Source organism: Physeter macrocephalus, unplaced genomic scaffold (genome assembly GCF_002837175.3).
Source record: "Physeter macrocephalus isolate SW-GA unplaced genomic scaffold, ASM283717v5 random_13, whole genome shotgun sequence".
NCBI classification, from domain to species: domain Eukaryota; kingdom Metazoa; phylum Chordata; class Mammalia; order Artiodactyla; family Physeteridae; genus Physeter; species Physeter macrocephalus.
Window position 1 is genome coordinate 14,689 of NW_021145299.1, and position 10,396 is coordinate 25,084.

The 10,396-nt window shown below is 51.6% G+C and overlaps 1 protein-coding gene across 4 annotated transcripts in view; it reads left to right on the forward strand.

The window, feature by feature from the left end:
* NOSIP (nitric oxide synthase interacting protein) overlaps positions 1-4,310 on the forward strand; it is a 16,084-nt gene extending 11,774 nt beyond the window's left edge. For all 4 annotated transcript variants that reach the window (XM_007112433.3, XM_007112434.4, XM_028483223.2 and 1 more), the window contains 6 exons: positions 907-988; positions 2,401-2,560; positions 2,653-2,771; positions 2,928-3,115; positions 3,231-3,339; positions 3,538-4,310. In XM_007112433.3, the coding sequence (XP_007112495.1) occupies positions 907-988; positions 2,401-2,560; positions 2,653-2,771; positions 2,928-3,115; positions 3,231-3,339; positions 3,538-3,609 (730 nt within the window). In that variant the 3' untranslated portion in view covers positions 3,610-4,310. The remainder of the gene's footprint in view (positions 1-906; positions 989-2,400; positions 2,561-2,652; positions 2,772-2,927; positions 3,116-3,230; positions 3,340-3,537) is intronic.
* The last annotated feature ends 6,086 nt before the right edge of the window (positions 4,311-10,396 follow it).

Sequence of the window (10,396 nt, forward strand, 5' to 3'; positions counted from 1 at the left end):
CTGCAACGAAGAGTAGCCCCCGCTCGCCGCAACTAGAGAAAGCCCGCGCGCAGCAACAAAGACCCAACGCGGCCAAAAATAAATAAATAAAATAAGGGCTTCCCTGGTGGCGCGGTGGTTGCGCGTCCGCCTGCCGATGCAGGGGAACCGGGTTCGCGCCCCGGTCTGGGAGGGTCCCACATGCCGCGGAGCAGCTGGGCCCGTGAGCCACGGCCGCTGAGCCTGCGTGTCCGGAGCCTGTGCTCCGCAACGGGAGAGGCCACAGCAGAGGGAGGCCCGCATACCACAATCAATCAATCAATCAATCAATCAATCAGCAGTGGGAAAAGACACATGGGGCAGAGTCCCAGAGAGACCAGGCACAAGCTTCCTTCGTCTCTCTCAGTGGCGTCGCAGGAAAGCTCTTAATTTTCGCAGCAGCAGTCGCTACCCGCCAGGAAGCTCGCCCCAGCCTTGGTGCGCAGGGTTTTTATTGGCGGTTAGTCACCTAGGCCTGGCTGACCTTGGTCTTCAGCGCCCCCAGAGGTCCAGCTCACACCGCATGGTCCCAGCCTCCCAGGCAAACAGAGACACTCTTAACAGGCAGGACATTCCAGGGCCTAGAGGTGCCCTCCCAGGAGCCAGTCCTTTGGTTGGAATGTGCAGGGTTTGGACAGCCCAGGCCTGCTGAGCTAACCCTTTACGGCACGAGATTTTGCCTACGCGTCAGAGAACGTTATAAAGCCAGGAGAGTTAAAACAGTGCGGTCTCCTCAGAGAGCTAAGCCGAGCCCTGAGTGAGCAGCTGCCTGTAAGACGCTGAGTGGCTGCCCTGGGCAGGGAGCTGATGTTTGGTAGGTGACTATTAACCTCTGGCCATGTGGCCTGGGCCAGGCCCGTGTTTTCTCATCCCCTCCTCTCTTTGCAGCCCCGATGGCTACCTGTATGAGCGGGAGGCAATCCTAGAGTACATTTTGCACCAGAAGAAGGAGATCGCCCGGCAGATGAAGGTAGTGGGGCTGGGAGAAGGGGGTGCGGGCGTGGGTAGGCGGTTTCGATGCTGGGCCTCCCGTCTAAACTCCTCCCAGCCCAGGCCTCTGCCTGTGCTGTTCCCTCTGCCGGGCACACCGTCCCCTCCCACTGCTGGTTAAATTCTTCTCGTTCTCCAGATTTCAGCCCAGGTGTTGCCTCCTCTGGCCCCGCGCTAGTCCAGGGCCCTGAGGGCCTGCCCCTGTCACCTCTTCTTTGGCACTTGTCACAGTTGTGACTCTACCTGTGGCTGTCTGATACAGGCCCCAGGGGCAGGGAGCGGGGCTCTCACCCACCCCAAGGCCCTAGGATCTCAGGACATACTTGGTAAATGAGTGGATGCCAGCTCATCTCCTTGGGCCTCAGTTTTATTGTCTCTAAAATGGGCTGACAGGGCCAAACTAGAGGGCACTGCAGGGAATGTGGGCAATGCTCACAGATAAGAACTTTTTAGGCATTTTCTTGGAGCCAGGCCCACCTTCCATGGCTGAGCTCATTTTGTGGCTAGGAGGGACCCTGTCTCCCTCCTTGTCCTGCCGGCTTTTCCGGAGCTCAGGAAGCACTGGGGGCCAGATTCGTGCTGAGCTTTTGGTCTGGAGTGCGTGGCTTCCCCTGTGCCCAGGTCCTCCACCCGGCCTGGTGGCCCCCTCATCGTGGAGCCCACATCGGAAGCCCTCCCGAGCATCAGTCAGCGTCAGCGTTCCCTCCTTGCTCACTGGGTGGCCGGAGCAGTGTCTCCTCTTGCCCTCACGCTGCCTGAGCCTTCATGGCTCCATAAACCTTCTCTGCTCCCTACTATCCTGGAACTCGGACCCTTGAGGGCAGGGACAGTCCACATTGCATGGACTGTATAATAGATAAGTGATAAGATATACTGTATTATTAATATCGTATGGCCCAAGATTACATTTATTGAGCACTTACTATGTGCCAGGCCAGGTGCTAAGTGTTTTAAAAACTCATCCTGTGTAACACAGTGAGCCTCCACGGTAGGTCACCATTGTCAGCCCGTTTTACGGGTGAAGAAACTGAGGTCAGGAGAGGCCACAGAGCTAATCAGTGACAAAGGCAGGGTTTGAGCTCTGGCGGTCTGCCTTCAGCCAAGCTGTTGACCACCGAGTCCCAAACCAGCTAAACTGGAAGTGGCTGAACTGTCCTACAGTTGGTGAAGGGACAAGCAAAGGCAGCAGAGGCGCACCATAGATAACCGTGCAGCCGATTAAAGATTCACACCCAGGCAGTCACCAAACAGAGCCTCTGCCAGGAACCTCCCCTGTATGGGTTCCAGTTCACCCACCTTTAAATCCAGAGGCACCCCAACCCCCACCTAGGGTGCCCCAAACTCACAAGCCACAGGAGGATGCCTAGCTCGCTCCTGCCTGGTTGCCCGCAGGCCTACGAGAAGCAGCGGGGCGCCCGGCGTGAGGAGAAGAAGGGGCTGCAGCAGGCGGCCGCGCAGGACCAGGTGCGGGGCTTCCTGGAGAAGGAGGCGGCCATCGTGAGCCGGCCCCTCAACCCCTTCACGCCCAAGGCCGCCTCCGGGAACTGCCCAGGTGAGAGAGACGTGGACATGCAAGTGCGTGGGGGTCCCGCGGCGCCGGGCGCCTCCCTGGGCGCAGCGTCCGAACCCCTCTCCCCCCCGCAGATGATGCCCGGCCCGGGTCCAGTGCGGGCCCCACAGGCAAGGACAAGGACAAAGCGCTGCCCAGCTTCTGGATCCCGTCGCTGACCCCCGAGGCCAAGGCCACCAAGCTGGAGAAGCCGGTGAGCCCCCTACGCCAGCAAGCGCCCGTGTGTGCCCACTTTGCCCGAGAGGGCCAGGGTCCTGAGGGCCCCCTCCCCTCCCTCACAGGGACCCCCCTCCTCCCTCCACCTGGCTCGAGCCCCGCCTGTTGACTCGGCCCCCCTCCTGCTCCCCAGTCGCGCATCGTGACCTGCCCCATGTCCGGGAAGCCGCTGCGCATGTCCGACCTGACGCCCGTGCGCTTCACGCCGCTCGACAGCTCCGTGGACCGCGTGGGGCTCATCACGCGCAGCGAGCGCTACGTGTGCGCCGTGACCCGCGACAGCCTGAGCAACGCCACGCCGTGCGCCGTCCTGCGGCCCTCGTGAGTCACCTGGGGGACAGCCTGGGGACCTGCGGGACGGGGCGGGCTTGGGGTGCGACTCTCTCTTTGGGGCGGGGCCTCTGATCGTCTTACCCCACACTCACCCTCACTGCAGTGGGGCCGTGGTCACCGTGGAGTGCGTGGAGAAGCTGATTCGCAAGGACATGGTGGACCCCGTGACCGGAGAGAAGCTCACGGACCGCGACATCATCGTGCTGCAGCGGGTGAGTGGCACCCCTCCTCCCTGTCCCCTCGCCTTCCGGTAACCCCGACCTGCTTCCAGAGGGCCCGCCCCCTTACCGAGGCCCCGCCCCACCAAGGGGGCGGGGCCCAACCTAACCTCGCGGGCTAGGGAACCCCCACGGCACCCCAGCTCCCCGCTTCCTCTCCTCCTCCTCCTCCTCCTCCTCCTCCTCCTCTAGGGCGGCACGGGTTTCGCGGGCTCCGGAGTGAAGCTGCAGGCCGAGAAGTCCCGGCCGGTGATGCAGGCCTGAGCGCGCGGGAAACCAAATAAATGGGCTTGTTGGACGCGACAGGCCGTGTGGCGCCTTCATTCACCGCGCCGGAGCCCGGTGACGGCGTGCGCTCAGGAAAGCGTGGGCTAAGAATATTTGATGTGGTCTCACGTTGAGAGTAATATCTGAATCGAATGCAAACGCATAGCTTTAAATGGGTTGAGTGGCCAGAAGTCGGAGTCTGGGCCGCGACCACAGGAGGGCGCCACTTTAACGGACTATAGAAATCCCCACACTTTCTTTTGAGTTAAAACAAATTTGAAGCCCAGGAGGCGACCCAGAGCGCGTCTCCCTTTGTAAAGTTTGATAAGACACGCAAAGGAAATGAAGTGCTGTGTGTGACTGAGAAAGCGAACCGCCAGCACCCTGTCTAGAGAAGACGGTCAGGAACACTCCCTCCCCCCCACCTGGAGGCTGGAGGGTGAAGAGAAAGAGGAAACCGCAAGTGCAAAGTCCCAGAGGCAGCACTTGGCAGGTGTGAAGAGGGGGAGGAGTTCAGAGCAACCAGGCCTAGTGGACCTGCCCGGAGCTCAGACTTGACTAGGAGGGCAGGGGTGGCCTTTAAAGCTATGTTTTTAATAACCATTGAATCACAAAAGCAGACCCTGTGCAGTGTCGAGAACCAGAGCATACAGTCAAGCAAAGATTGCAAAAATAAAGTCTTAAAAGTCCTGACTCTCTGAGCGATACCCAGGTCCTGTCCTTCCAGGTCTTTCTCACACGAGTTTTTTCAACCAAAGTGAGATTTCCATGCAAATACTGTTCTGTTCATTGAACAGTCTCTACCTTCTCATCTAATGCCCAGGCGAGATTCAGAGTGTCCTTGAGTGCTGGGCAAGCCCCTGACTGGTACAGGACCAGTTGGTGCGTCTGGCTGCAGGGAAAGGTGTTAGTAGGAGGGTGGGTCATCCTTGCACCCTGGGGAGCCCGGAAACCCAGCAGTTCCTCCCTCAGACGCTTCTGGACCCTTCCCTTGGTCCCTGAGAGCCTTCACGCCCCACTCTTGGGCTCCCAGTCCCATCGTATTGGGAGAAGGATGCTTGTACCCATTTTGCAGAACAGCCCACTGAGGCTGAGAAGACAACTTGCCCAGAGTCCCACTGCTCAAGGCCATAGCTGAGCCCAGGTTCACCCAGAGGTCAGCCACCTCCAGATACCTGCACCCCCCTCATTCAGTCCTGCCCTCCTCCACATCCTTTGCACCCTTCCTCCCCTAGGTTTCCCACACTGCCACCCACAGACCTCTCCACCTTGGCAAGCTCCCACCCCATCCCTTTACCCAGAATGATAGAGATCTTCCCTCCTCTAAACACCCCCAATCCCCGTCCTCTTTCTTAGGAGCTCTCAACCACCCCAAGTCTTTTCTCTCAGTCGCCCCCCCACCCAAGGATCCTGTTTATGTGTGGTACAGACCACTCCCCACCCCAAATAAAGATTTAAAGGTGCAAGATTGGAAATTCTGGATTTCCACAAGGAGCCTAAATCCCACTCTTTAGTTCACAGGCCCTTTGAGACACTCTTTGCAGGGAGGGGTCGTGGGGTGTGAGTCAAGGTCCTCGCTCTGAGCCATAGGTTTCCTTTAAGATTTCAGAGGTAACAAGGAGAGGAAGCAAGAGTCAGACCACAGCTGAAGCTGTGGCAGGAGAAGGGAGGGACGGGAAGTGGAGACAAATTTTGTGTTTTCTCAGCAGAGGTTCCTTAGACACTGGTCTAGAGTTCAGAGCAAAGGGACTTCCCTGGTGGCGCAGTGGTTAAGAATCCACCTGCCAGTGCAGGGGACACGGGTTCGAGCCCTGGTCCGGGAAGATCCCACATGCCGCGGAGCAACTAAGCCCGCGCGCCACAACTACTAAAGCTCGTGTGCCACAACTACTGAGCCAGCACGCCCAGAGCCCGTGCTCCGCAACAAGAGAAGCCACTGCAATGAGAAGCCTGCGCACCGCAATGAAGAGTAGCCCCTGCTCTCTGCAGCTAGAGAAAGCCCGCGCGCAGCAACGAAGACCCAACACAGCCAAAAATAAATAAATATTTTAAAATAGATAAAGTTCAGAGCAAGAAATGAGCGTGGTGGGGCTTACCTTGGGTGGGGTGTGCCCACTGGTGGCTCCAGCCTCAACCAGCCACAAACAGTACTTTAGGACAACTGTAATTACTTGTTGAGATTTTTAAATGGGGAGACTTTTTCTGGAAAGCAAAAACTATATAGACAGGGAGCAAATCCTTGGTGTCCAGAGGCGGGGGAGGGATTGACTACAAGGAGGGTTAACAAGAGTTTGAGGCGGGGGGATGGATCTGTTCTGTATCTTAACTGTGGTGATGGTTGTATGAATACGATTTGTCAAAATTCACCAAAGAGAGTGGACTTTATATGAATTAAAATTTTAAAATGCAAAAAAAGGCGGGGCATTTTGTGTGAGTAGCTTTCCATTTCTCTTTAAAAAATCAGCTTAGGGATCCCAAGAAAATTAAAAACATGTTCACACAAAAACTTCTACATGAATGATCCTGGCGGCACTAGTGGTGTAGAAACAACCCATCAACCCAGTTGATGTCCATCAACTGATGAGTGGATAAACAAAATGTGCTAGAGACATACAATGGAATATTATTCAGCCATGAAAAGGAATGGAATTCTGATCCACGCAAAAACATGGATGAGCCTTGAAAACATCATGCTAAGTAAAAAGCCAGATGAAAGGTCACATATTGTATGACTCCTGTTATATAAAATGCCCAGAATAGACAAGTTCATAGAGATGAAAAGTAAATTAGTGGTTGCCAGGGGCCAGAGGGAGGAGGGAATTGGGGAGTGACTAAAGTCCTGGTTTGGGACTTCCCTGGCGGTCCAGTGGTTAAGGCTCCGCACTTCCCTGGACTCCGCACTTCCACTACAGGGGGCACGGGTTTGATCCCCGGTCAGGGAACTAACATTCCACATGCCACATGGTGCAGCCAGATAAAGAAAGAAAGAGAGAAAGAAAGAGAAAGAAAGAAAGAGAGAGAGAGAGAGAAAGGAAGGAAGGAAGAAAAAAAGGGAGGGAGGGAGAAAGAGAGAGAAGGAAGGAAGGAAGAGAAAGAGAAAGGAAGGAAGGAAGAAAAAGGAAGGAAGGAAAGGAGAAAGGAAAGAGGAAGGAAGGGAGGGAGGGAGGGAGAAAGAGAAGGAAGGAAGGAAGAAAAGAGAGAAAGGAAAGAGAAAGGAAGGGAGGGAGAGAGAGAAGGAAGAAAGAAAGAAAGAAAAGAAAGAAAAAAGAAAGTCAGGCCTGGTTTGTTGTTGGGGTGATGAAAATGTTCTGGGACAAGATGATGGTGATGGATACACAACCTCGTAAATTTAAAGATCACTGAATCGTACACTTCAAAGGGTTAATAATTTTCTAGTAGACGAGTTATAACTCAATGTTTTAAAAATCGGAAGATTTTTAAATCTTTAAGCTTCTCCCAGGCTGGCTCTCAGAAGCCGGTGGATTTCATCACTGATCTGGAGGTGTTGTGGGTCACCAGTGGGAGAACTAAAAGCAGAAACAGTTCCAAAGTTCTCGAAGTTCTCAGTAAGCACGTGGAGAAACTAGAATTTTCTTTACTATACCGGTAGGCATGGAAGCTGGGGAAACGATTTGGCAACATGTAGTGAAACTAAAGGATGGTGACTGCATGACCTGGTAATCTTACTCTGACCTCTGCAACCAACACACATACAAACAGGCTCAACAAAACACAAACTAGAACGTTCACAGCAGCTCTGTCTGTCATAGCCGCTTACTGGACATGCCCCAAGGTTATCAACAGCAGAACGCATGACCTGTGGGCCATTCCCAGTGGAGCGCTATATGGCAACAAAAAGGACCCCTCTGCCCAACACCTCTGAGTGCACACAGCGTGCTTCTACTTTCCTAAATAAATAGGCGAAAGTATGCCCTTTGAAATCGGGGTAGTAGTTATCCTTGGGGAGGTGATGTCTGGGTCCTCCTGCCTGGGGGCTGATAGTGTTCTCTTCCTTCATCTGAGTATTAGTTACAAGTTTGTGCACGCAGTCTGAAAATTCGTGTTGCTTCACACTGGAGTTGTACCCTTTTCTATTCATATGTTATTCTCCCATAAAAATGTCCTTAACTTCACTGCCATAACAAAGAGATGTCCTTGGCAGTCTGGCAGTGTCTAACGAATTCATAAATTCCATTTCTAGGAATTTATCTGCAGTTAAAGTCATGGAAAATTACGGATGTGCTAGTGCCTTCTGTGCAGCGTCCTTTGGAAGAGAAAAGACTAGAAACAACTTAAATGTTGTTCAGTAGAGAACTGGTTAAATAATCTATCCAGGAGAATATCACTCAGCTGTAAGAGTGTGTGTGAGAGAGAGAGAGAGAGAGAGGAGAGAACGGAAATGAAGACATCCTTTGTGGACTGAACTGAAATAGTCTTCAAAATGTATTCTTAATTACCTTAATGAAAAAATAAAAAAATTTTAATTAATTTATTTATTTTTTTTGTTTTTGGCTGCGATAGGTCTTCATTGCTGCGCGTGGGCTTTCTCTAGTTGAGGCAAGCGGGGGCTACTCTTCACTGCAGTGTGCGGGCTTCTCATTGCCGTGGCTTCTCTTGTTGCGGAGCACGGGATCTAGGCGCACGGGCTTCAGTAGTTGTGGCACGCAGGCTCAGTAGTTGTGTAGCGCAGGCTCTACAGCGCAGGCTCAGTAGTTGTGGCGCACGGGCTTAGTTGCTCCGCGGCCTGTGGGATCTTCCCAGACCAGGGCTCGAACCCGTGTCCCCTGCATTGGCAGGCGGATTCTTAACCACTGCGCCACTGGGGAAGCCCATAAATAATTTTTAAAATTTAAAATTGGAGGATTCTGGCTCAAAAAAAAAAAAAGCATTAAGAGAAACAAAAAAGGTAAAAATATTGTTGTTTATCTGCTATCATTTCCATTAAAAGTAAAACACGTTGTGCTTTTTTTGCTTAATTCTGTGTAAATTCTCCCTGATAAAAACATTGGCTGCCAGAAGAGGCGACCTTAGTGGAAGGAAGACTTTGGTTTTAGTATCATCATATGTATTTAGAATTTTGTATCCTACGAGTATATTGCCAAAATTTAAAAATAAAATGTGCAAAAGATTAAAAAAAAAAATACCTGGGGAGAGACACTAAGAGTGACCAGGTGCTGAGCAGCTTTTTATCATAAGTTTTTCCATAAAAATAATGTGTTGCTATGTGTATTATTTTTATTAAAAAAAAAAATGTTTTCAAACATGCAGCCCTCAGAGAGCTACCAATTTGCCCTACTCCTTCCTAAACCAATTCTCTACCGTCCGCCACTAGGGGGCAGTATGTCATCATGTTTATAATTAAAAGCTTTGAGTCACGCTTGGATTAAAATTCCAACCCTCCCACAGATAACAATTATAAACTCTGGATAAAACAAAACAGTTACTGTCAAGGTCTTATCCCAAGTTAAATTAGTCTCTTGACATATTTTAGCAATGCTCCTTTTTAATGTATGATTCATTTTCTTGGTTTTTTTCCTGTTGATTGTGGTCTCCAGGAGGAATGTACTTTCCAATTAATTTGCAGTGCTTTAGATTCCTGTTTGGTTATACTGGAGACAAAAGCAGACAAAAGGGTGTAAGACAATCTAAATCGGGGAATAATATCCTTAAGGAGCGCTTTCACCACTTCAGAGGCTTTTTCTGTCCAGGTGGGATATGCTTCCACCCATTCTGAAAGTGTCCACAAACACCCGCAGGTATCTGAAGTTTCCTGCAGCTTGAGGCGTCTGAGTAAAGTCTATTTGCTGATCTTCGGTAGGGCAGGTTCCTTTGTGTTGAGTCCCCCTCACTCGTTTTCTTCCTGTACGACGACAGATGTTCCCTTGGGTTTTTATTACCATAAAGTGACAACTGTCTGACTTTTCCCGCTCTGATGTAGTAGCACAAATGCTTGCACCTAGAGGATTTCATCATTCTTCCCTGTTTCTTCACAGAATAACTACAGAGCCATTCAAAGGCAACCATAAAACCATAAATAGCGATGAAGCATCTCTAACCATTAAAAGGATGCCTATTGGCCTTGGCATCCACCAACCAGGCTGAATTCTGGGATGGGCCTCTCAGTGATTTTAGGAACCAAGTGGAACTTTCTCTTCTCCCTGGGAATGTCCCACTTTTGGACAAGAACAGACAGGTGTTTGTGTGTGTGTGTGTCTGTGTTCCTTTCCTTCGTTTGACATCAATCTGTAAGTGAAAAAATGGTACCAAAACAAAACGAAATGAAAAACCCCTAACAACAAACAGAAACCTAAATAAACCCTCAAGTCTGGTCACGGGATTTTACGTATCACAAGAGCCATCAACTCAACCCTCACACAATGCGACTCCTTGGAGAGCTGTTGGATCCAGACCAACAACACAGGAGACTGCAGGCAACGGAATTAACACCACAGCAAAGGTGACGTTACATGGGGCACAGGGTCCCAAGATAACCCTCCCTGGCCGTCTTGTGGAGATCCCAACAGGTACTGTGGCCACACATTGTTACCATGAAATATCATCTTCCTCTCAGTCATGGCTTAATAGCTGTAATCAGATCACCTACCCAAAATACACCCCAGAGGACTTTCTTCAGGGATAGTAGAAACATTCCCCCCAATTTTTTTTTTTTTTTTTTTGCGGTACGCGGGCCTCTCACTGTTGTGGCCTCTCCCGTTGCGGAGCACAGGATCCGGACGCGCAGGCCCAGCGGCCATGGCTCACGGGCCCAGCTGCTCCGCGGCAT